This window comes from Lacerta agilis, chromosome 2, assembly GCF_009819535.1.
Source record: "Lacerta agilis isolate rLacAgi1 chromosome 2, rLacAgi1.pri, whole genome shotgun sequence".
In the NCBI taxonomy this organism is placed as follows: Eukaryota; Metazoa; Chordata; class Lepidosauria; order Squamata; family Lacertidae; genus Lacerta; species Lacerta agilis.
In genome coordinates, this window is record NC_046313.1 from 26006098 (window position 1) to 26033550 (window position 27453).

Sequence of the window (27453 nt, forward strand, 5' to 3'; positions counted from 1 at the left end):
AGCAGCGCAGGTCAGCGTGTGAACCTGCTCAAAAGCGCAGAGCGCGCGCGCCTGCGTTTCTCAGGGCGGGGAGCCCGTGTGGCCGTATTTGGCGGAGCTGCGCGTGTGAACGGGAAGGGCTGCTGCTCCTGCCCGCCCGTGTGGATTGGGCAAATGTGCGCGCGCAGCCCTGCCAGCTCCAGCGAAGGGCGTGTAGTTAGTAGTGTGTGCGCGCGCGCGCGCGAGCTCACCCGGGTCACACTTGGCTGCACGTGCGGCAGCGACGCCCCTTCTTCACCCATTGCGCGCGCCAAGCCATGCCACCTGGGCGAGCGCTGCCCGGCTCCCTCTTCTCCCTTCCCCCCCGCCTCGCTCCTTCCCTGCCGCTTGCTGCAGTGTTGGGGGGAGGGCAGATCTGGAGCAAGATGGCGTTGCTGTGGCTGCTGCTTCTCCCAGGGTCAGCACTGGAACAGCTCCTTCCTTTGCATTCCCACTAGCACCGGCAGCTGCCCTGGTGTTCTGCAGCCTCCTCTCCTGCCCTGGCGTTATCGCTGCAGCCAGTGATCTCTTCCCCCCACCTCCTCGACGCTCCAGCTTTCTCTTGTTTTGGTGCAAAGCTTTTCCCCCTGTGTGGCAGCCGGAGAGGGGGGTGGGGGTGGGGTGGAGAGTGCGCGACTACATCTCCTCTCACTCCTTTTGCAAGGCACTCACTAGGCTGTATCCATTCTTTGGAGGACGGCACCAATCCAGGTGCAATTTCATTTTGTTTTTGCAGGCAGCTTCTCTTAGCATCTGTTTTGGCTTGATTTTGCAACGCCGAACGCCGGGGCCGTTGCGATTAAAAACAACAGCCTCCAATTAAAAAGAAAACAAATATATATATATATATATATAAGCAACTCGCTTATGCTACCACTTGCAACTGTGGCCGTTGCAACCCGAACCCCCTTCATCTTCCCATGGAGGATGTAATCGGCTAAAAAATACCTGAAGGCGACGCACTGGGATAATAACATGGAGGAAGAGGAGGAGCTGCAGCATTGAATTCCCTGGCTGTGCTATCAAGAGGAAAGGAGATGGTGATTTTTTTAAATGTGGCACCGGCGCAACTTCTGGAGTTGCGAGAGCTTTCAGCCCCCTCCCCTCATCCCACCGCCTCACCTGCCTAGTGTCTGCCGCTTCTGTCATTTATTTTTTTGATCCATTCCCCCCCCCCCGTCTCTCTTCTCTGCACCCCCTACAACCCTTCCCCCCTTTTCTGCTTTGCCATGGGAATGGTGGCAAATCTCTTGGCTATTGTCATGTCGGCTTCATTTTTCAACCCCAGCTTTGCCTTCAGTTCGCACTTCGACCCCGGTAAGTTGGCTTTATTTCTGTTAAAAAAAAATAAAAAGTAATGAATTCTCAATTTCTCTCTCCCCCTCCCCTCTCTCCCCTCCTCCCAAAATCGCCTTTGATTTTCCTCTCCTTGCCTCCCACTTCAGCTACAGATTTCTTCCCCCTTGCAGGCAATTATCCTCTACCTGCCCCCCCTTGCACTTCTTGCGTTCTTTAACCCTTTGCTGAATCTGAGCCATTTTATCAGGCCGCTGGTGGTAAATTAGGTGGCAGTTAAATCAAGCAAGGAAACAAAACAACAGTACCCCCGTCCCCTGCTCCCACACACTGCTTTTGTCTTGGGTTGTGATTTTTAGAAAGATTCCTGAGGTACAGATTCTTCCTGCAAAAGTTGCATCACCATTTATCAACTGTTCTGTTCCCCCTCCCCTTCCATCATTTTGGAAATTAGGGGGTATGTGCAAAGAGTTCCTGGGCTTCTCCCATATGAGATAATTTGACATTTAAAGCGCAGTTCATACTAGTGTATGTGACATCTTCTTAGGGCATACCTTGCATGCAAACAAGATATTTATGGCGGTGGGTCACTCTTTAAAATGTGACTTGTTTTGGGTGAGATGCTGTGAGTGATTGAGGTTTTGAATTTCCTGCCTGGAAGTTCCCTTTAATTGCAGAAGGGATGGAATTTTATGTGGCTTATAACCCTTGTGGGCCTTTTGCTCTGCGTTCTTGTGAAGGTTGTATTGCGTAAAGTCAAGCAAAAGTGGGGTGAGGGAACCTCATTGCCTTGCTGGGCCTTTCTCTGTGCTGGGTGTCAGTCTTGAATTAAAACTTCCCTTTGCTAGAGGTGATTGATTTTTTGACCCTGTTCGGCCATAAACCTTTTGGCTGGGTAATTGCTAGTCCTTGATTTGTGGATGAGCAAGAGCATGTTGACTCTGCAAAGTCAGAATTGTTGTATCCCAGAGGGACTTACATCTTCTGGTGACAGGTTTCACTGCTTTTCTCAGCCAGAAATCCCGAAAGGTAGAAACCTAATCTCTACATCGGCATCCCAATTTGCTCCTGAAGTGCTTTTACATCCATTGTCTTCCTGGTGCCTTTTGCTTTTATCGTCTGAAATAGCTTCCAATTCTCATGGGTCCCTCTCCCCTCCACATGAAACTGCCACCTCATCTCTTTCCACTAATTTGTGTGCCCCTAGTCCTTAACTGCCACGCTTGTGGACGATTGACTCAGTCGCCTATGAATGAAACATGAATTTATTTTCAGTACCTCCAAATGTCACTTCTATGTTCTCCACTGGATTTCTCATGTGAAAACAAACTGCCGTGTTCTGCCCTGATAATACGATCTTGGCACAGCTTTCTGGATTCCACTGCAGTTGCTACCTGGCAGGCCTGGAATGATGTCTTGGGCTCAGTAATGGGTTGAGTTTTCTCAAAAGGCATCTGTCCGATGAAAAACATGTGGGGGGGGGATAGAGGATAGCACAAACAAACCAAACTCTGCCCTCACTGATAAATAAATTTATTCGGGTCCTTTTCTTTTCTTTATACAGTGTTCAGCAAAAATTGTTGAAATGCTGTTCAGCCAGATTTCAATTTGTGCATATAAGAACTTGCAGCTCTGTCATGTAAGCATTAGGGAATCGTATGTTATATAAGTAGCTATTTTGCATCTTTTGTGTTAAATCTCAAGTGCATGCCCCAAATTAAAGTGGACCTGTTTCCTTAGTTATGTATGTTTCTGTTGCAGTGTGTGAGCTGACCTTGCATTTCACCAATCTGGTCACAGATGGAGGTTGATAAACAGAGAGGGGTGTGATTACTTTGCTTTCATCTTCTAGGTGTTCATGTGAATTTTCACAAAGGCTTTGGCAATATCTCTTTCCTAAAAGCAACATAGAAAGACGGTGTTGAACAGTGCAAATGAATGTGTGCTTTGGGTGGTGGTGGTGGTGAAAATCATATAATGCCTAAATAGTGTTAGCTTTTATCACTCATGAAAAAAGGTAATGACATAGTTTGTAAATAGCACCCTGGAACCATCAGCTCAGTCTGTTTAGCCGCTAAAATAGCAAACATGACTAGAGAGTGTTGGGAAAAGAAAAAGAAATAGTACCAAAAGGATCAGAATGTCTTAATATCAATCATTTGATGTATTATGTGTTTACTTCTTGAATGGATGCATGGTACTTTGGGTTCTTGTCTTTTAAAATACACAGTGGACTTGGATATGGATAGTAGTTACAGATGTTACATGGCACATATTCAGTATGTTGAAGGGTGTAAGAAAAATTCTCACCCTCTTTTTGTAGGGTCCCTTCCATCCTAGAAGAGAGATAGTGAAGATAGAATAAAGTATGTAATATAGTGTTGTTTGAAGAAAAGTGAATAGGGAACGTTTGTTTGATTTTACATAATGCTAAAGCTAAAGAAAACTCAGAAGTAACACCAAAATGTTAAACAAATTTTACAAAAATAGGTCTGTGTTGTGCAGCTCTCTCCCACTAGAAGTGATAAATTGCCAGCTGATCCTCTGGCCACAATTTGGTGGACTGATCTTATACTGACTGTGCACCAATGATCTGCAGTGTGTCCTGGGTTGCTTGCAACATCAGTTATGAACTACTCTGCAGCTGTGCCATGGGATCTGCATCATGTTGATGCAACCAATCATTTCCCAACTTAGCATAGCTTTGTGAACAATGTTATCCCTGGGCCATCCCATAGTACGTGGTTTTGATTTCAGAGGCATATACATGTAGTGTAAGTAGGACAGGATGTTAGATAGCATGGAGTTTCTCTCTTTGTTCTCAATGAAGTTTCGGATGGGGAAATATATAGATGGGTTATGGTTATATTCAGCGCCCGACTGATTGCCACATATTTGGTTTTCTTAGCGGTCAGATTGACTAATGACTTCTTGTTTGTTGTTTTGTTTTTCCTGTGCCTCAATGTACATGACTTGGATCCCTTGCTTGAGTCTTAAGGAGAGGTTTGCTCTCTGGTTGTAGCAAAGTGTGTTAAGGTTACACGGACTGATCTGGGAACAAGGGAGACAGAGTTGCTTCGTATAAGAGCAAGGGGGTTGGAATAGGTGGCCTTTTATAGTTCGGTTCCTGTTCTCGTTCAGAGCTGTGGTTCTGTACCGATGAGCCTGTGGTCCTCCAGCTGTTGGACACACAACGGCCATCAGCCCCAGCTATTATGAATAGTGATCAGGGCCACAGGTTCCCCATTCCTGCTCTTTATATTGTGCATTGCTATATTATTGATCCGCTTATCATTGGTCATACAATGGGGGTAGCAATCAGCGAAGCCTTGCTGGTGCTTGCAGCTGTTTCTCTACAATTCCTCTCCACAGATATTAGTTCTTATAAAAGGCTGAGTATGGAAGATAGTGGTTTGCCTAAGGCCACCTACTGGGTTCATAGCTGTGAAGAGATTTGATCAGGGGCCTTCGTGCTATATACCGGTACTTCACAGTCTTTGCCAGCTCTCAGACAGCAGAGGATTGTCAAGCTAATGAAACACAGCAATGCAGAAAGATTTTTAGCAGAGAGTCAAGGAATTAATAATTGCTTAAGTTATTAACCAGGGGCAAGCAGCTGGAAATTGGATCCACACAATCATTCCCCTCCCCCCCCCCCACAATGAACAAGGTTTTGTTTTTACATTTGTCTCGTGGTTGAGATGCATATGGAAACCTGTCTTGCGAATGCTTCAACACATGTGGTCAGCACACGTTTACCGGGCTTCAGAAAACAAGCTGGCCAAATTCCAAAACAGCCAGCAAATAGACTGCTTGATGCTGCATTCAAAAGACTGGTAAACATATGGTTCATTTGCAAGGTGACCGGTGGTGCATGGGTGTGGGAGGGAGGGGTAGGAAATTGATATGTGAATCTATTCCAGAAGTAGGTGGCAAGGGATGGTGTACATGTACTCTTATCAGAGCAATAACTTCAAGTCAGCATTGAGACTCCCATAGTTTATTAGCTTGTACACTGGCCTGTGTCTTTCAGTTGAAGCCAGTATTGGGGATTTGCTTCGTTGAGCACTGGTAGAGCTGCATGTCATAGTAGAGTTCCCACTGTCAGTCTTCGGAGCTGACTTGTCCTTCCTGTTTCTTCTATTTGTTGTCACTTACAGATAATGTACCCCTGAATAAGTGAGCAAGTGCAGGAACTATGGCTGTGGGATTAAGGAAAGTGTATAGGTCAGGAGGAGGTGGGACCATTCAGGGAGGGGAGAGAATCTTGTCACCCCAAAGACCTAGAGCAGGTGCTCATATCAGCCCTTGCAAAAGCAGAGATAATCAACGTTGCAGGTACATTTATTTGGAGCAGGACAAAGGACCTGTGCTTGCTAAACAGTATCCTGTGCCCCTCAACTGAGACAAGGGGTGGAAGAGGTGTGCTGAGCATGGGAATGCTGGGCATGAAGGGACCTAAGTGACAGTTTATAGGCATTTACCTAGTGTCCTTTGGGGAAGAAATGGCTCTGCTTGGAATGCTTCTGGCTTGTATGGAGCTGATAAGACCCAAATGTTCAATGGTGATACAGCGGGGGAGCAAAGACGAGAAACATTCTGCTGGCACTGTGATTGCCTCCCTAGGATCTTGCCTTTCTTTCTTCAATGATATTCCTTTTTATGAATGTGCTGGCCAATTTTCTGACCCACCAGGAGCCCAGAGATAGAGAGGGAGGGATGTGCATCTATGACTTGGGTAGGAAACTTAGGGCTTGGGGTACAAATGCAGCCTCTCTGCTCCATGGGACTCTCCTCAGGCCACAGCTCCTCCCCAGGGCACTGAACCTAATCTGCACCCTTCTGAAGTATTTTGTCTCTTTTCCTGAATGCCTGGCACCCATCAAACGATGCAGTAAACCCCCCCTCCCCATTTTTTCACGCTAGAAAAAGTGCCTGGCTCTTGAGGCTTGTTTGTTGTGTTCTTCCTCCCTCCACCTTTTCTCCAAGGTACTCAAAATACCCAGTCACTCATGATTGTGGGTGAGAAACGTTGGCTAGAGTGGTTGCCAGGAGCACAAAGATGAAGCACCAGGTAGCTATGGTTCAGATCTTGATGATTCGTTGGGTGCCTGCTGAAAGGTCTTCTTAGGCTTTTCATGTTCTGCTGCAGCAATTGTAATGATGGCTGCCATAGTCTGAAACCCTGGTCAGGCTCTCCTCAACAGATAATAGGAAGGGCAAGATGTATCCCAGTACAAGGGGGTGAGACAAATGAAAAAAGAATCCTATGGTGAGAGTGGTTTTTTTTGGGGGGGGCAACTTAAATGTAGCATAGTTATGTATTGTTCTGTATAGCTGCCACAAATCAGTCAACATGAGAAGAAGGAGGCCACTAGTTTTTGGCAGGTAAAATGACTGGTAAAGGTAAAGCTGAAAGGACCCCTAACCATCAGGTCCAGTCATGGACGACTTTGGGGTTGCGGCGCTCATCTCGCTTTATTGGCCATGGAAGCCGGCATACAGCTTCTGGGTCATGTGCCCAGCATGACTAAGCCGCTTCTGGCGAACCAGAGCAGCGCACGGAAACGCCGTTTACCTTCCCGCCAGAGTGGTACCTATTTATCTACTTGCACTTTGACGTGCTTTCGAATTGCTAGGTTGGCAGGAGCTGGGACTGAGCAATGGGATTTGAACCGCCGACCTTCTGATCGGCAAGCCCGTATCATACCTTAAACTATAAGTGTTGTAAAAAGTTTTCCATCCAGCCTTTTGGGGTCTTGTGGAGGAATTACCGGTATATGACTTCTCGCACATATTCTTTTCTTAAGTCATATTCTATAATAGAATTATGTTTCAAATAGTATGCATGTGCATGTTAGGAGAGGTGTTGTTTTGCCTCCTGATGTGGAGTCCTCTTCCTGGAAGTGAAATGATACTTCCTTCCTTGGGCTCCATCTCTGCCTAGGGCTGGCATGCCAAGCAGTGAACTGTCCACCTGCTATTTTGCTGTAGTCAGATGTTGTCAGATGTTTAATGAAGTCACTGTGTCAGTGGAAACTTTGTTTCATTATAGTGTCATTATCGAAAACAAGAGTGAGGGTTGCTTGGCCTTAGCCTGTTAGTAGTGGGCAAAGATGGATGAATCTGTCCATTTTAATTGTTTTCTCTTTCTCATATTTTCTAGTCTTAAATTCAGTTCTCCATATTTCTGCAGCAATATGCACTTATGAGAAAGAGTAATCCTCATGAAAATTCATAACCATTTCAGTGTGAATTTCTCCTAATAAACACATTTTTGTATGCACTTTCGACACATTTGGTATGGAGTTTTGACTAATATACACATCTTTACAAGCAATTTCCCCTAATGTAATGCATTTGTGTATGTTACTTTCACTAATTATATGCATCTGTATGCACACTTTCCCCATAATTATATGCATTTCTGTCCAGATTGTTTTGTTGGAGAACTGCGTTGCAAGAATTCGGAGCTGTGTGAATTTTGAAGGATGCTGTTTTAGTTCATATATTAGTTCAAGGAATGCAAATTAGGTAGTTTTGCATTAAAATGCAAATAAAACAAAATTGCTCCTCCAACCCTAGCTGAGGCAAATTTAGCAACATACCAGAGCTTTTCTTATTGTCCACCTGCTTATACCTGCAGGCACCTCTGAGCAGTAGCTAGTGGTACAGGACACCGATTGCGAACACCCATGACCCCTCCTTGCTTGCAAAGAGTACCCTATCTGTGCTGAATCTAATACTGATGATGCTTGAAGAATGAGTCACTCCGTGAGTTACTTGGCACAAATGCTGTTAAAAACTGAGCTCTGGGTGTGTTTTTTAAATAATTGCTCTTACTAGATTTTATTTTCATTAACTATCCCTCATGTGAAAAGCTAAAAGCTAAAAAGGCAACAGTAAATTGTTTGCATTTATAGAAATCCTTTCCTAGCATTATTAAAAAGTTATAATGATCAATTGCACTTCTTTGAAAAGTTAAATTAATTGTTGCACAAAAACAGTTAATTTGTTTCTGTGATTATCAAAAGTATTAAACCTGTTGTCGATTAAAGTATTTTTGCTGTTACTGTTCTAATAACAACTAATCAGCAACAAAAATAAAATGAAGATAACTGGGCAATCCTAAAAATGCTTGACTGTTATATCACAATATCTAATCACTCAGTTGGCCAAGTTTCTTTTGCCCAGCTTAGGCCATCTCTGTTTTCTTTTCATTCTCAAGCAATCTGTGCTTTGTTAATAAAAAAATAAAAAAATCTCAGAACATTCCCTGTTGGTTGATTTTATGCCTGGAGCACTCCATGTGTATTCCTAAGCCAAATGCCTTTCACATTTCCATTGGAATTTGGCTATCTCCAGAAATGGCGATGACATTAGCATGGCTTAATTTGCGAGTGAGACTTGGTAATTCACATCTCAGACCCAGGAATGTGTGACAGTTTAGTAGCAGGCAGATCATTTTCATTGTCAGCAAACTGATGATGGTCTTGAAAGTGGATGGTGCGGAAGAATGAGTCCCAGGCACTGGCTCTGAACTGAGAGAGTATCTCCTGGTTCTGACTACTTGACTGGCAGGAGGTTTATGAAGTGCATAAAAATGGGACTCCTGTTCATGCCTTTGAACTATGTGAGGGGTGGCTGAAATTTTCTCAGTCAAAACCCAACTTCATTCTACTTTAGACTGAGGCCTTTTCAGCTATCTCTTGCACATAGCTTGTTCCCAGGGGCCTTACTGGGATTAGCTGATAAGGGATTCCATGATGCATGATATGAAATAAAACACCTCTCCCAAAAGAAGCTAGGCTGGGCCAAAGCGAGAAGACTTGGGTTGTAGGAATGGTTTCTTACAGGCACTGAGTTGGCTTTGCTTATTGGAGTTCCCTTTGGTGTTTGTCTCCATCAATGGTTTCTGGTTTTTTTTTTTTTTGCGGTAGCTCTTCAGACATGAGTACTCAGCTTAAATTTGTTTGGAACTTGTACTTGTTGAACCTTTGTGGAGCTGGGTGCCGGTTTCCCCCAAGGTTGAGATGTTTTCTGTCTGGCATCTCCACCATCCTAGGCGGTGTAGAGTTTGTGTATGGTTACACCCCTTTGTGGAGAAGTTTATAGGCCACCTGCAAGGCCGAGTTATAAGATAACTAGGCGGGAGCAGGTAGATGGAATGAATTCCAAAAGGCCAGAAAGAAAACAAACATGGTACTTTTCTTCTTCTTCAAGGAAAAGCACTAAGAACAATACAGCGATTATAAATACTGTATGTACCTTGGTTTGAATGGCTGGTAGGTTTCTGGAAAAATTAATAAAACAATCAAATTGTGAAGACTTATCTTGAAAACATGGGAAGGGGAGGGTAAAAGCTAATGTGGATCTACTAAGAACAAGTCTACAAACCCACATTTTGAAGGATAGGACTAGAATTCAAAACTCTTCCCCCCGCCCCCGTTACATATATTTTCCCCCCAGGATTGCCACATTTTCTGACATTAGAGGTCGGTTTGAATTTTTTTGATATAGAACTGCAGTCAAAAGAAATGGATCTTACCCATATGTATTTTTCATTTGTTTATGGTTGTCTTGAGGACAGAGCCCAGATGTCAGGAGAGATACGGAGCTGCCACTCTTACTTTGGGGAGGGAACATTGCTCAACACAGAGGAGTTCTCAGGTTCAGTTCCTGGCATTTCCAGTTCAAAAGGATCTCATGTAGGCAGAACCCCCAACTTAGGACCCTGGCCAGAGTATGCAGAACTAGGGTAGAAGGATAAATTGTGTGACTCTGGTATAAGGGTCTTCTCCTCCCCACCCCTTAGTGTTTTCTATTACCGGTATCTGCCTTTGTAGGCTAATGGTTCCTTAAGACTCAGGAGGAAGGAGAAATTTGATTCAGTTTGGCTGCTGGGAACTGCAGCACAAGGGGCATTTCTAGCATGCTAGCCCTGTACTTGGTGCTTTGAGTTGTGAAAAACATTAGGGCAGCTACCAAAGCATTTATTTCTCACCTCCCCATCAGCTGACACAATCAATGCAGAATTGAACCCCACCCTCCTGCCCTTCAGCTGATGTCATGAGTAGTGTCAGCTGACTGAGGGGTGGAGGCTGTTTTGGAAAAATGGCCTTATGGGTCAAATTGGACCCCTCTGGCAGGCCAAGATTAGGCTGCAAGTTGTGGGGTTTCCCACCCCTGGAAGTAAATCATGAGGGGCTTTTGCCATAGTGGAACCATAAGCAACTGCCTGGCACTGACACCAGTTTATTTATTTCGTTTATATTCCATTGTGTAATTGACAGTGACATTCATAGGTTTAGCACAGTCTGTATCTAAGCACTAGCCAAGCCTAGACCTGCCAAGCTTCAGCACGGTTGCTGCATTATGTGCCTCATGACTAGACTGAGAATTCCAGAATGTTGCTGATCCCTTTTGAAAGTAGGGCCCAAAGACAGCTGTTTGTCAGTGACTTAAAGACCTCTTGGGATCAGCCACACTCCAGAGCTTCTGATCAAGAGCTCGGCTCTGGAGAGTAGCTGATCCCTGATGAAAGCAGGGCTTGAAAACAGCGCCAACAAAGTTGGTTGGCTGGAATCTTGCTTTGCAGTGAGTTTTGAACTCAAGCCATGCTGCAGAGCAAAAATGGTCCACCTGACAGCATGGGGATATAGGTGACTGATAGGTAGGCAGCCCCACCCCCTGTCAAAGTGACCCACTAGGGGTGGAGGATCTTGGGATCTGGCCCACCAGCTAGATCCTGTCCCTCACCCTCCCTGCATCCATGCATACATTCAAAAAGAGCTAGTATTTCTGGCCCAGCCTACATCAGGGAAACTGTCCAAAGCAAGGAGAAGAGCAGAATTGAATGTGTTGATGGTGGCTGTTCTTGTTTGCTCATGGATCCAACATCTTAAAGCTGAGAATCTGATTTGGCTTAGGGCTCTATAAATAACTTTCTTTGGTCTTTGCTTCCTCGTTCATCCTAGGGGGAGGCAGGAGTTGGAACATTAGGGCATCAATAAGGCATTGATTAAGTCGGGAAAGGTTTGGAGCAACGTGGCTGATAAGTGACAGGTAGCTGCTATTGCTACATCAACCGTTTACCTTGAATAGGTTATTTATAGGCAGGGCTTGGATATGGACCAAAAATAGTTGGCAACCTTTGTGTGTGCTATAGGACAGTATGTGCTCTCAATGCACCAGTGTTTTCCTGTCTATAAAATTGTTGCAGGTTGGATGGATGGGTGTGGAGGGAAGCGGCAGAGAATGTTTCATGTCACTGTTATTGGCTTCTCTGCATATGGGATGGGGAAGAAACGTATAGCAAGTCCCAGAATTATTACCTCACCAGAAATGCAACCCTGTTTTAAAAGCACAGTGTGAGTGAGTTGCTTGTTGTGAGCATTTTTTAGTGCCATGGGTACTAAACAAAGGCTGAAATACTGATTTTGTTGGAAGAATGTGAACCATGTGTTCTGAGTGTTTGGATGCAAAAATATTTTTTTTCTTGGAATACTGGTGGGAGGGAGTATAAAGATTTCTGGTTTGAATCTGCCCAGCACAAGTGTGATAAAGAGGTGCTTGAATGCCCTTTTCTACTCCTTCATGTAAGGGAAAGAATAATGAGAGTGTAGATTTCCCCCCTGACATTTTCAATATGTGGTTAGGGGCTGGAGTAGGAATCCTAAGCTGCATTAGTGATTGTGAATTGAGGGTGGTGCTTTGTTCTATACAGCTTCAGAGACCGCATAGCAATGCCATGTTCACATGAATAATTGCTACAGCTTAACAAACTCTTAATGTGTTTTGCCTTGAACCTATATGCATTTTCTTGAAATTAAGTCCCATTGATTTCAGTAGAGCTAACTTCCAAATCAATGTGCTTTGGCACATACGCACTTAGGCGCATAAATCACCCACTTTTTTTGTTATCACTGAGACTGCATTCGTATGAAAAGATTTGCAGACTGCTTTAGGTATTCCAAAAGGGTTATTCAGAAAGATAACTTTGCAGGGTTCATGTGTTCATTATTCACAGGAACACATTTTCCACAAGGAGGACCATATTTGCAGAAGTCGTGTTTGTCAGCTGACTCCAGAGTGTATCTCTGTTCTACTTTTCAGAGAGGGAGGTGCCTCTTTTCTTTTTGGTGAAACCCAGGATGCCTTAGAAGGAGTGGAGCAGGTTCCGTTCTGGTAACATCATGTATGTAAACCACACTGTCCAGGAAATGAGGTACTATCACTAGTCTACTACTGTCATGATTTGCGCGAAACAGCCCAGATCAGTTATAGAATTGTTGCTTGGCAGAAGACTCTTATTTGTACCTTGATGACTTGAGGGATATCATAAACATGCAGTAGGCAGAGTTTATCTGAGCTGGCCAATTCCAGTGTTCTCGAAGCTACCAACATGAGTGACCAAACTGCGGGAGGCAGTGGAAGACAGGAGTGCCTGTCGTGCTCTGGTCCATGGGGTCATGAAGAGTCGGACATGACTAAACAACAACAACAACAACAAAATTATTTCTCAGAGCCATTTAGGAGCTACTTGGTGAGCATGAGATCCCTTCTAACCAAGGATCTTGGGCAGACCGAGTCTCTTGAATTCCAAGGCAAAGCACAATGAAATTTAGAGCAAAAACATTTAATTCAAAAGAAGCAAGCAAAATAGAAAACCAAATAAAATAAGAATGCAGAAAAGCAATTTCTACTATTCTTGAGCTAATCGCTATTCCACAGAGGAGGCAAAACAGTTTGGAGCATGTTTACTTTAATTTACAGTGTCAGAAAAATCAGTTTTCTGTGTAGAAACACAAAACCCCTGACACATACCCAGTGAGAGCAGTCCCAAGGATGTTCATCTTTTATATTACCACTGAGAGCCCATTGTAACCCACAGAAGTAACTGCCAGTCCTTTTGATGTGGAAATAATATTTCCCATTTCCCTTATTCCATCTGCATTCTTTCCTAACTACACTTGAGTTAGATGCAAGGGCATATTACAGCCAAAGTTAAGGACTATTAAGTCATATTGATTTCAATAGCAATGTTCAGCACAGACACGAGTTTCTCCCACTCAAACAAACAGGATCTAAAAGTGCTTGGCCTTGGCTTGATCATGTCGCAAGTGTTAACCAAACCCATTCTTGCTGAATCTCCATATCAGTATTGACTGTTGAGAGTTATGTGATGTCTGTCTGGATATTATTTGTTTTCTTAGTGAAATATTTTTGAGTTATACTTATGTTGTTATTGTGCTTCGCTTTCAACTGAAAAAAGAAAAAAGACTCATAAATTGTAAATCACAGAGTGGGTGACCACATTTGTCTGGTACAGCAAAGATAAAAAAAGAATCTTGTGCTCTCATTTTTTTAGTGTGTTTTTAGATCTTTGGCGCCAGTTTCCCCTGTGCTGGGTTTCGGCTGTTTTTATTCTGATTTTATGATGGTTCTCATGGTTTTATGTCGGTTATATTGCTATTTTTAAATATACGTATCATATTATTTGATTGTGTTTTTGCATTTTATTGATTCATAACTTCCGAAGCCACCCAGGGAACTTTGTTGATACATAAATAATATTTATTGTGGAGTAAGCTTTTGTGGATTCATTAAGTGAGAGTGTTATAAACGCTCATAATATTGTAACGTTCAAGATACTTTTCAGCAGCAGACATAGATTAACAAAAGGAGAATTTTAGCAGAAATACATAAATGTCTTTAGAGAATATCAAACAGTATTTTTCCGCAAATGGAAACACAGGTTTAGCATTTCAATGGCACAGTAGCAGCTTGAGTTCCAAAGGGGATTAAGATATGTATACAGTTAAACACTTGTCACTGATACCTATTCTTCTTTAAAGAGAAATTCATAGTACTACTTCCTTGTCAATGAAATAAGTATAGGGGTTAACATGTGCTAAGGGTTTGATAAAATGAAATAAGTATAAGAAGGGGAATGAAAGTGGGAGGAAGCAGCAGTGATATGTACTAATTTTAAAGAGCCCCTCTTTAAAAATAAATACTTGTGTTAACTGCTTGTTCATGAGAATTCTGTTAGAATATCTCTGTCTTCCTTAGAGAGCATTACTGATCCTTTGCTAGGAAACAGCAGAAGAGAGTTCTGGGTCATCCTCCTTCACTGAACATTCATTTCCTTAAGAGGAAAAAAATAGGACAAGAACTTCTGCTTGTAAAGAATATTTGAACAGTACTGAAGGAAGGTGACTGTAGCAGAGTACAATACAGTCATTGTTTGATCCTGGCCAATCAGTTTTAGACAGCCAAATATCCTACCTCTGATAATAGTATCGCCCTAATGTTTCAGATGGAACGCGGGTGGCTCTGTGTTCTAAACCACAGAGCCTAGGGCTTGCTGATCAGAAGGTCGGCAGTTCGAATCCCCGTGACGGGGTGAGCTCCCGTTGTTCGGTCCCAGATTCTGCCCAACTAGCAGTTCGAAAGCATGCCGGTGCAAGTAGATAAATAGGTACCGCTCCGGTGGGAAGGTAAATGGTGTTTCTGTGCACTGCTCTGGTTCACCAGAAGCGGCTTAGTCATGCTGGCCACATGACCTGGAAGCTGTCTGCGGACAAACGCCGGCTCCCTCGGCCAGTAAAGCGAGATGAGCGCTGCAACCCCAGAGTCGTCCGTGACTGGACCTAACGGTCAGGGGTACCTTAAACTTTAATGTTTCAGAAGAAAGGTAGGGTGGTATTAGGAAGTTTCTCTTTCTCTCCCCAAAAAGTGTTTTTCCTATTTCCAAAAGAGAAAATTACCATGGTATAGATCCTAGCACAGGATGTATGCATACCTGCCTACTAACTAAAAAGCAGTGGTGATTAGTGGTAGAGGTGGAAAAACAAAAACGCAGGAAGGTGCTTGGTAGCTTTGACCGTCCCCTGGCTCCCCTGTTGTTAAGTGTACCAACCCTCTGGCGTCCTTCTCAAGCCTCCATCTATACTAGTATAGGTCTTTTCTCATATGGTTAAGGTGGGACAGGACTGAGATATGCTATACACACACCCCCAACAGACGCACACGCTGCGTATTTAACTTCTAAGGGTAGGTTGTACTATGCAGCTCTAGTTCATTGTTGTTTGTGAATACAAAGAGACAGAGACAGACATTCAACAGCAGCTCAGCTCCCAAAATACAGGGCAGATTTCCAAAGCAATGCTGAGCACATGTTGCTAGGTCCTTTGGATTTCCAGGTGTTCAAGAGATTTTCAAATACCTTGCTTTTGGAGCACTGAGTAAACGAAGGACAGAACTGCACTGGAAATAAATCTTTTTAGAAAACTTAGTGGAACTGTGACGATTTGTGATGGAATTTGTGCTTTTGCTGTAAAGGTTTTTTGCTACGGAGGGGAATGGGGGAGTTGGGGGTGCAGATAGAAAATGACTTGTGGCATCAAAGCTGCATCAAAGAAGTTCACCATGGAGTGGTTGGCAGGGCAAGGGTACATTTCTTTGTTTCTGGGCAGTTTCTTGCTGCAGTGCTGAAAACAGTTTGCTTTGCAAGCACTGCACTGCAGCAGCAGCAGCAGCAGGAGCAGCAGCAGGAGCAGCAGCAAAAGCTTGATTCCTCTTGGATGTTCATGGCCTTAGAGATTAAAGTAGAGATCTGTTAAAAGGAAGAAGGGGGGAAGATATATATTGTGTGGCTGTTGGGGTGGTGTATTTTTGTTTAAAATTTTAGCTGTTATGTCCCTGGCCCTTGATGCTCTCACAGTGCTCTTTCTTGATCTCTTCTCTTCCACACACACCCCCTTCAGCCTGGCACGGGTGATTACGTTTTGGATGATGACAATACAAATTCCTGTCAAAGCAAATTAAGAGAAATTAATACAAGAGTTTTGAAATGGCTCAGATCTCTGGAATTGTTCAGAGCACAAATTATGAGTCATGCAATCCTGCCTTTCCCTGGCTGTACGGAATGCAGTGAGCTGAAAAGCCCTGGGTGCTGGAGTGTGGAAATGATTGTTTGCTCTGGCCATTGCACTGAACTTGCTGTGTTTTGTGCAAAAAAAAGGCTTTGGATGTATGAAGTTTGCAGGCCTTGTTCATAGGGTGGCCACTTATGCATCAAAACCATCCCCAAAGGAAATGCATGGCCAAAAGAAGAGAGAGTGCATATTTGCGTAAAATCTGCATGTGCTAATTTTTATGTGTACATGCAAATGCTAAGATGATTACTCTGATTTGTAGGGAAGACCTGTGTGCCTGCTCAGTTTGCATTGAGGTGCTAACTGTTCTTGGACAACTTCAAGGCCCATGCTACTCTCACTGAATTGAAGACTCTCCTCTGTAAAGTAAGAGACATGGCCACCCTTGCTTGCACTAGTAGGCCTTGGTGCAACTTGATGTTCACATAGCATCTCAGTGAGCCTCATCTGAATGTAGCTACATCCTCCCACCTCTCTCTTAAGTATGGACAGGGGAGTAAATCGCTGTTATAAGAAAAAGAAACCTGCTCCCTGTCCCTTATGGGGTACCCAAGAGCCCGTATAGAGTCCTTATGTAGGTTCTCGATCGGTAGGAGAAAATAACAGAGGCCAATCAAAGAATATTGAGAAGCAAAGCAGCTAGTAAGCCTGATCTTTATTAAACTGTTGCAACAGGGTGCTCACAACCACACGCAGGAGGCAAGAGGAACCCAGAACAATGGTGTGCAAGCCCTTATATAGACATATGAAATTACCCACCCTGGAACCCTCCAATACATCATACATACATCACTGAAGGAGTGGTCTACAACAGAATCCTGTCTGGCAGGAAACCTGTTGATGGGTTTGTTGTTGTTTAGTCGTTTAGTCGTATCCGACTCTTTGTGACCCCATGGACCAGAGCACGCCAGGCACTCCTGTCTACCACTGCCTCCCGCAGTTTGGTCAGACTCATGTTAGTAGCCTCGAGAACACTGTCCAACCATCTCGTCCTCTGTTTACCTGGCCGTTAATGGGTTTACCTGGGCAGCCTGGCTATTCTTCTGCGATGATAAATACTTAATTCATGAGTCCAGGTCACAGGCTCACCCTATTCATATCTTAAACGTGCCCTTAGGGCAGGATTTGTGAGCAAAGAGACAATGGGGAGGTTTTTCCCATTTCTTCCCTCCTTGCAGAGAAACATTTGAGGTCAATTTGGGAGGGACAAAAATGGTTTCAGGACTCTCTTTCCTGTACTGTTTCAGACATGAGTTTTATATATTTATGTATGTGTTTGCTTGGTATATTTATTTTATATCTTAGACCTTATAATCCTCATAACACCCCCATACTCAGAATCCAAAGCAGACTCATCTGATTCAATCTAGGTGGATTAAGAACCAAATTAGATCAGTGGCCCATTTCAGAATCCACATTCCAGCAGATTCCTTTCTATGGGTAGAGCCATGTTTTTTCAGTACAATTTCCTGGGAGAGCAATTGAATGTCCTCAAATCCTGTTGGCTCCCCAAGGGGACTTGCTGTATATGTATTTGAAGTGTGCGGCAGACATTCTAGGCTGTAGGTGGCTGGATGCCATGGTTTTGAAGCTTAAGGGGGGGGCTTACCAGACCTTACAAATCCACCCAAATCCAAATGCTGCATGTTATGTATATATGGGCATCAGTTGCTTGCCTTTTTTGTTTTTTTAAAGTATTTTTTAAAAAAGATTTTCTTGATTTACAAAGGTGTGTGCAATGTCTCTCTCATATTTTTTCTATGTAACATTTTTACAAGTCAGTTTCGTTTGTTGAGACATTAGGAAGAAAAGGGGGAAAGAGGTGGGTGGGATGGGGAGATGTGTGGGGTGCGGTGATGATGTTTCTATTTTACTTAATATATGTAGGGTTTGGTGTCAGCGGTTTGCGCAGGTTCTCTGTTGTTCGCTTGTGCTCCTTTGGTGGTGAGAGAGGTCGGGGTTGGCGTAGGGTGTGATTGTTCATTTGTGGTTGGCTGTGGTGATCTTTGGTTTCCTGTGTGAGTGGGGTGGGTGAGTGTTTTTGATCAGGTTAGCCATATTGATTTGTATGCTGCCGGTAGATTTCTGTTGTTGTCTTGTTGGGCTGCCTGTGTGATGAAGGTTTTTGTTTTTGAGTTTAAAATTTTATTTTGAGAAATAGTAACCGACACTTAATTTAAATCTAAACTTTCCTTTTTTATTTTCTTATTAGTATTCTAATAACAGCCTTTGAGTTACACTGAAGGTGTTTTGGCATTGTAGTGAGCAGCGCACATTTCCCGTGCACCTTTCCCCTGGAAAATTATCTCCCTTTCCTCTTGCCAAGCAGGACTGATAATCTGGTATCAAGTTGCCTGAACAGTAGCTGTGCCAAATGTGCTGTGTAGATCTCCTGATTAAGTTATCTGTTGCATATGAAGCTGATAGGAAATAGATCCAAGTATTTATTTGTTACAGCTACAATATGTAGGAGGTAGAAAAATGAATGAGAAGACATGATGTCTTTGGATTCACTAGAACCTAACAAGGCCAACACTGTGGTATGTAGCCAGATAGAACAGTGTAATCATAGAATTGTAGAATTGGAAGGGACCCTGAGGATCATCTAGTTCAACCATCTGCAATGCGGGAATATGCAGCTGTCCCATACGGATATCAAACCTGCAACCTTGGCATTATCAGCACCATGCCAAAGTACTGCCAAAGTGCACCATGACTTTGTTTTTGATGTTTTTGTGCCTGGAGGCAGGAAATCTGGATTGCTAGCCAACCTGACTCCATTGTGTCTGTAGCGGTTTCATCAAGCCCACTGGTCTGGGACAATCTTGTGGGAGATTTTGCAGTCAAATCTAACAATGGAAATCTATGCCATTTACAACCAAAATAAAAATGCATAAAGATATGTAAAACATAATCAAAATATAATCATCCAGTCGCTGGTGGTGGATAACAGAAACATCTCTGCCTGAAAGTGAAACGATGAAAAGGTTGTTTGCAGGTGGGCCCTGCTAGGGAGAGTATTCTGTAGCTGGAGCTACTACAGAAAGGACCTTTCCCCTCATTGTGACCCTCTGGGATGGCACAAAGAGAAGGGCCTCAGATTATGAACTCGGTGTCTTGGCAGGTTCATAAGGGGAAATGGGGTTTTTTTTTAAATGTTTAGGGGTCCCAAGCTGTATAAAGCTTTAAATGTCAAAACAAGCATTTTGAATTGAGCCAGGAAACAAACTGGCTGCCAAGGAAGTCAGATCAGAACTGATGTCCACACTTCCTTGCCCCAGCTAACAATCGATCTTACAAGTTCTTCACCAGCTGTAGTTTTCAAACCATCTTCAAAAGCAGCACTGTCTACAACACACTGCAGTAGTCTGATTTGGAGGTTACCAGAGTTAGGCTATCCCTATCCAGATAGGGTCATAAGTGGGCTGAAGGCACTCAGTACCACTGAGGCCACTTGTGCTTCCCATTATAGTGTTGGATCCAAGAGTACCCCCAGACTGTACATGGGCTCCTTTAATGAGAGTAACCCCATCCGGAACACGGTGCATTCCATCCATCCTGAGAGGGGAACCACCTGCTAACAGTGTCTGTCTTACCTGGATGAGCTTCAGTTTGTTGGTTCTCATCCAATCCATTATTGCGGCCAGACACTGATTCAGCACATCCACTGCCACACCTGCTTGAGTTGTAAAGGAGAAATAGAGCTGTGTGTCATCAGTATACTAATGAAAGCGCACTCCAAAACTCTGGATGGTCCCATTCAGTGAATTTCATGACAGATGTTAAACAGCATGGCGTATAAAATTGAACTCTGCAGAACCCCATACTGGAGGCTTCCTGGGGCCAAACAACATATCCCAAGCGATTCTTCCAAGTAGTGGTGAAAACCACTGCAAAACGGTGTGGTGTAGTATTTAAGAGCAGTCGACTCGTAATCTGGTGAACCGGGTTCGCGTCTCCGCTCCTCCACATGCAGCTGCTGGGTGACCTTGGACTAGTCACACTTCTCTGAAGTCTCTCAGCCCCACTCACCTCACAGAGTGTTTGTTGTGGGGGAGGAAGGGAAAGGAAAATGTTAGCCACTTTGAGACTCCTTCAGGCAGTGATAAAGCGGGATATCATATCCAAACTCCTCCTAATCCTCCTCCTCCTCCTCCTCTTCTTCTTCTTCTTCTTCTTCTTCTTCTTCTTCTTCTTCTTCTTCTTCTTCCCTACTCCCAATTCAGTCTCCCCAGAAAGATACCATGGTTGATGATACTGAAAGCTGCCAAGATTGGGTAAAATCAATAGGGACATGTTCCCAACCTCCCCTCTCCTGATAGGCTAACCAAGGTGCCAAAACTGGGCCTGAACCCCAGTTGAAATAGATACAGAAAATCAGTCTCATCCAGCCTGACCCACACGCAGTTGTGCTGCGGTGGGACTTTCAGTAGAAGTTTCCATGGCTTCCATACTTGCCACTGCTACACCGTAGACAGGGGTAAGAAAAGCCCTTCCTCCTGATGTCTCTTAGGCGGCCAACTGAGCACTAGGGTTAAATCCTATCCAGAGTTTCAGAATCCTATTAATTTTAGCACAAGGCAAATGGAAAGCAAAAGAAATGGCATATAGATTGGGAATTTTGTTTCCTTATCTTCTTTTCAGCTCAGTTTCCTGTAGCTCCCTGCTTGACAAACTTGGCAAAGTAGAACATAATGCTGTGCTGTCTTGCTTCCTGGATTTATTTTTGGCTTCATCCTGCTTTTGTACACTAAACTAGAATTTTTTTGTGTGTGCCTTCTATTCCTCCATTTTAAATACAGTAGATTGTTTCTGCATGGAAGCAATCTCCAGTGTATGTGTATATGCATCCTAGTGCTAAAATGGCCCCAACAGGGCCATTGGATGATATAAAACAACTGCTGTTGCATCTTAGCCAAATGAGGTGCACATAAAATCAACCTGAACCATTATTTTTGGTGTGTGTTTTAAAAATATTTACATAGCTGAGAGTGAGCGTGGTAAAAAGAAGTGCTAAATCATTTTATTTGTGCAGAGAACACTTTCTTGTGGATATGCTAACATTCACACTGTAGATTTAAAGAACAGTAATACCAACAGTCATGGCTTCCCCCAAAGAATTCTAGGTTGTTTTTTTAAGGGTGCTGAGAATTGTTCGGAGACCCCTATTCTCCTTGCATAGCTACAATTCCAAGAGTTCTCTGTGAAGAGAGATTGATTGTTAAACCACTCTGGGAACTATAGCTCAGTAAGGGGAAAAGGGATCTCCTAACAGCATCTCAGCACCTCTTAACAAACTGCAGTTCCCAGAATTATTTGGGGGAAGCCATGATTGTTAAAGTGGTATGATAGTGCTTTAAATGTGTGCTGTGAATGTGTTGTCATACCCGGTGGCTGGAAGGAATCTTCGCCATATTGGATTGGCTGCAGGCTTGGTGATGTATGTGAGGAGGGAGGGTTGCCATCTCTCAGAATGAACCATGGCTTGTTCACTTGAGCCAGCTGTCTTGCTATGCTTATTTCTTCTCTTATAGTCCTATTTTGGCAGAGTTCTTTCCTAACTGCAGCACCTATCTGCTCTCTCTCTGAGATTAAGGGGAGGCCACAGCCCTGACAAATAAACAAACAAAAACTTTCCCCATACTTGTATTCTTGAACTCTACTTCCCGGGCAGTGTTGTTTGACCCTTATTTGTGAGTTGATGTAAGGCTAGTCAGTTCAGTGTAGTCCAGACCCAGATCTATTCTGTTGTCTCACATTTTTAGTTCAGTGTTGAGTAAAACCAGACAATAAATTATTGTTGTCTTTAGTAATGTGTGCCTGTGCCAGCACGGGCATGTAGAAGGTTTCTCAGGTGACCATGAGGAAGAACCTACCGGTAACTTAATTTAACAACTGGAAGCGGAGATAAATTCCTTTGCATCTAGGGTTATGGCATGGCAAAGACACGTTTGATAAATCCGTTGATGTGGCAACCTTTGAACTTCAGCCAGCTCTTTATTCCAGAATGTTTAAGTCACTTTCTGTATTGACGTCTGTGATGGGATTCTCAACCCTTCCTGCACCCTTGTTTAGGCTGTATATTAATCAGTGCACTGTTAAGACTGAATGTCAAATGCGTGCTAAAGATAACCTTCACATGGTAATTTGGTGTCACTCTTCATGAAATAATGTCTTCACTTGATAACAGGGTGGATTTGATTTAAATCAAACTGATTTAAATCACTAGTCAGTAAGGCTCAGGGTGGATTTAAATTAAAAAAAAAAATCTGATTTAAATCAAAAAAATCCACCCTGAGCCTTACTGACTAGTGATTTAAATTGATAAGCAAGTTCACTTTTCCAACGAAGCAATGTCAGATCTTTGCCCTGATGCGCCTGTTTTCCATCGGTGCTTATAGTTGATAGCCTATGCTAGCTGAAATACTTGCTTCTTAAATGATATAAGTAGATTTTTATTTAATTTGTTTATCTTAACCTTGTTGCAAGTGCTGTAGCAGCTAAGTGAAGTTGCAGGAGCACTTAGGCTTAAATTACATATGACAATGGCAGATACACCGCACAGGAGGGGAATTGCTAGCCCTCATGCCTCATAAGCCCCACCAGGCCTTCCAATTGGCTTGCAAGGCTATTTTGCCCAGGCCACTCCCACCTCTGGCCACCTCATGAGAAGAGAAGACTCCCTAGAAAAGACCCTGATGTTGGGAAAGATGGAGGGCACAAGGAGAAGGGGACGACAGAGGATGAGATGGTTGGACAGTGTTCTTGAAGCTACTAACATGAGTTTGGCCAAACTGCGAGAGGCAGTGAAGGATAGGCGTGCCTGGCGTACTCTGGTCCATGGGGTCACGAAGAGTCGGACACGACTGAACGACTGAACAACAACAACAACACTCCCACCTCTCACTTACCTGAGACTGTTAGGCGTGGGACAGGTAAACCTTCAGCTGCAAAGGAACAATTGGGAACTTGACACTCCTGATGGTTTCGTTGCAAGTGTAGCTTGTGTTTGACACTGGCGGTAGTTGTGGATTAGCCTTGTAGCTTTAATTGCTGCCATGATGCTAGGATTAGGTTGCTATTTAACCATTTTGCTGTAGGTGGTTATAGCCATCGAAATCACCTACTCAGCTGCTTCCTGGTTATGAGAGAAAAAGAGGCAGGATTCCTGTGTGTGTGGTCCCCCCCCCCACCAAATCATTGGAATAGCAGTGGTGGTGAATTTTGCATTACAAAAATGGCCCATGTGGAAAGGTTTCAGAATCCCTTCCCTGCTGCAGCAGTCAAATTCACAGCCCTCTGATACTAGTTTCCTCCTCCACAAAACCAACCCCAAACTCTCCTACCACAAATAGTTGAAATGATGATGATGATGAAGTGGTTTGATAAAAGTTTTGACCTGTTAAAAGTAGAGACTGTTCATAAGTAAGGTGTAAGTGCTAAACCCCATGAAATTAGGGGAGGTTTACCCACTGTTGCCTATTAATTTCAGCCTCAGGATGCTGCTTTTTTATATTTCATTATGAATGAATTGTGTAGTCTGCTTCTATGCACATTCACTGCAAATGTAACCCCACTGAATCCAGTGGAGCTTACTCTCAAGCAAGTGTCCATACGATTTCTACCTCACTTGTGACCTAACCTGCTTCAGACAGTTTATAATTATTGCCATATCCACAAAGCCTTTCTAGCCCTCAAACCATTGATCAGTACAGAAAAGAAATAGACAATTAGTTGAAAAGCCACCTGAGGTAAAATTGAAAGGTATGCATGGACTTGGTGGATCCTTAAAAACACCTGTGCACTTCAGCTCTGTGATGTTGGCAGGTACCCTGAGTTAGAGTGTGCAATCTGTTTAGCCTACTCTTGCTTACAAATAAGGAGTAAAAGTTGGCTCTGAGAGATGTACAAAGAGTTTCTCTCTCCTCTGGAGAGTTAGTGTTAGAGATGCTCTAACACTTCTCTGAAGAAAAGGCTAGGCAGATTGGAGAGCTCCTGCACTGAAGAGTCAATGTTGCTAAAACTAAGGGCAAGACTATATGTGCTGTTAAGTTTCTTTCTCATGTTTTTAAAATACTCTCCACAGGCATGTGCAGGAGATGCAGGTTGCAGCAGGCAGATTTAGCATACCTCATTGAGAGGTGCCAAGTCACAGGGCCTTTTTGAAGGTTAAACCACAGAGCCTAGGGCTTGCTAATCAGAAGGTCAGCGGTTCGAATCCCTGCGACGGGGTGAGCTCCCGTTGCTCGGTCCCAGCTCCTGCCCACCTAGCAGTTCGAAAGCACATCAAAGTGCAAGTAGATAAATAGGGGCCACTCCAGCGGGAAGGTAAACGGTGTTTCCGTGCGCTGCTCTGGTTCGCCAGAAGCGGTTTAGTCATGCTGACCACATGACCCGGAAGCTGTCTGCGGACAAACACTGGCTCCCTCGGCCTATAGAGCGAGATGAGCGCCGCAACCCCAGAGTCGGACACGACTGGACCTGATGGTCAGGGGTCCCTTTACCTTTACCTTTTACAAACCAGGATTGACCTGGTTCTAGACAAATGCCTGGAAATGGGTGATATTATTGGAATAATGGGCTTATCAAATAGAGGCTGCCTCAGAGGCTGAAAAAGTGGTTCCATACAGCCACACTAGCAACAAAGTGAGTATTTATTTATTTCATTAAAAATTATATACCGCTTGATTGTACAAAAAAAGAAACCCTCAAAGCACTTTACAAAAAAGGATAAAGCAATGATATTATCAGTAAAAAGAGAGTTAAAAACAACAATTTAAAATCTTCCGGGGGGTGGGGGTGGAAATCAGAATAAACAGTAAGCTAAAAAACAGATTAAAACATGTCAATATTCTACATGTCTGGATATTTTTATTTTGTTTTATTTATTAAATTTCTGTACCACCCTTCATCTGAATATCACAGGGCTGTTTAAATATAAAACCACAAAAAATATATAGCCTAATAACAAACAAAAATAGTTTAAAAGGCTATAGCTTCTTTAATTAGCCGAAGGCCTGGGAGAAGTGGTGAATCTCCCTGAGGCCCTTCCCTTGGGAGAGCATTCAACATGGAAAATGCTCATTCTCACGCTGCCATACTAAAATATTTATTTCTTACAAATGTGGATTGAGCATTATGTAGCATCTCTAAAAGTGACAATTCTGCAGACCAGAGTGGTCAAGTGGGCATGCATGGGGTGAGGCAGTATCGCAAGTCAACTAGTCCCAAGCTGTCAAGGGCATTATATGTTAACACTAATACTGTAGAATAATCCCCCCAACACCAGAAATCCTAAACCACACCAGGAGCTGAGGGCTGAATACAGGATCTTCTCTAGCTGCCAGATCGCAAGCAAGTCCCATTGAGCAACTTGCATAAAGAAGTGAGTTTGCATGAGATTTGGAGTGGGTTTCTAGAGCTCTTTGCTGAAGACCCAGTACAATACAGTACAGTGGATTCTTTCTGATTTACTCTTTGTTCTCCTGATTTGATATTAATTATTGACCCATACTTTTCCTTGACTAACAGGCTATGCACTTGTGGGGAGTGGGTGAGTGATTGAGAAGAGAAAAGTTGTTATATTTTGTAAAACAAAAATTGTTATCTATCCATCCATCCATCCACTCACCCATCTATCTATATTGCAGAAAGTATCAGCTAGGTAGCTTAATCATTATTGTGATTGTCACCAGTGGGGGACATTGTCCCAATGCAAATAGCAGTTTCAGATGAGAGATCTCCCTCAGGATGCAGAAGGGAAAGAAGAGATTCTGTTTCCCATCTTAAGTCTGCTATTACCATAATCATTATTAGCCTTCCAGCTGATGCTATCTGCACATTTAAAAATCTGCATGTTAAATGCAAAACCATCAGGTCTAGTTTGGCCCTACACCTCCGGATCCTACATTATGCATCTCGTTTGTTTTTGTTTTTTAATTGAGGAACACTGACATGAGAGCCAGTCCTGATGAACCCTGACAGTTAACTGGAGCAGATCAGTTCCTGTTTAGCACACTGAAAAGCGAATCTGCGTTTAAAATGTTGTTGTCACTGCTCTCACATTCTTGTCTGTGGCTCATTAAAACAAATTCATTTGAACTCCTCAGATTACGGCTACGTTTTTGCTTTGCATCTGTGTTCTGCAGCCAGCTTAGGCTTCGAGATGAAAGCACAAATTAATCGGAGTCTAATCCTTCTCCTAGTTATGCACTTTCCAGAGTTTGGTGTGTTTTTTTAAAAAAAATTATTATTATCAAAGTGCCAGTTGTATAAATGGTGTTGTATCACAAGAATACCAAAAAAGGTGCATGTAAAACTATTTCATTCCAGCCTGGAGCAAATGTCATGATTGTAAAATCTGGTGTAGCTTGCAGAAATTAGCTCTAGTGCAATATTGCCCCCAAACCTCCATAACCCCTCCTAGGGCTGGCTCAAGATGAAGCATGCCAGTACACAGGTCACACTTAGGGTCAAAGTGGATGTGACGTCCTGTGATTGGAACACCCATTACTGTATTATTATTTCTCTTGCCCAAAAATCAGCCATGGGGGTGGGGGATTTGGATGAGAGCTGCAATGCTGGTGAAAGAACAGGATATGGTTGCTTGTGTGTGTTTTCCCTTTCACAGCTAATAGCTGCTTTTTAAATGAGGGCAGTCACGTCATTTTTTTTTCCATACAGTTCCCTCTGAGGGTGAGGAAATGTCATCAAGTCCCATTGCTCCCAGGGATACTTGCTCTTCTGTATTCAAAGTGTGCAGTGGCAAAGGAACAGGGTGTATTAGCTGCTCCACATGGTGGGTGCTTGTTTTGTAGCTTTTTAAAAGGAAAGAGGGGGGGGGACTTGTTATCAGACAGAAGCAGCACTGCAACCCTTGGATTCCTTGTAAAGGGCTCCTCAGAATCCCAGCTGGGTCATGATCCACCCAGATCATATTGGGTGAATCTGCTTTGGAATCTGGCTTCTGCACTCCCCATCCCTAGTTGTTTATAGGGGATTTTATGAATATCGGTAATGGGGTGCTTTTATGCTCTCTCATTTGACATTAGAAGCCCTTTTCCTTTTCCCCGTCCCCGTATAGGTCTTATAACACTTTACAAATCTCTCCACACCTGTGCTGCCCCCACCCCCTTATTTTCTCTTCTGTCATGCTTTACTTTTGCTACGGAGGTCTCCTAGCATGAAAGCAAAAGTG

The 27453-nt window shown here is 43.4% G+C and overlaps 1 protein-coding gene across 1 annotated transcript in view; it reads left to right on the forward strand.

Annotated features, from left to right (window-relative positions):
- Nucleotides 1-511: 511 nt before the first annotated feature.
- AATK (apoptosis associated tyrosine kinase) overlaps nucleotides 512-27453 on the forward strand; it is a 74045-nt gene continuing 47103 nt past the window's right edge. Inside the window, 1 exon segment of the mRNA XM_033138995.1 lies at nucleotides 512-1335. Within this exon segment, the coding sequence (XP_032994886.1) occupies nucleotides 1248-1335 (88 nt within the window). The 5' untranslated portion in view covers nucleotides 512-1247.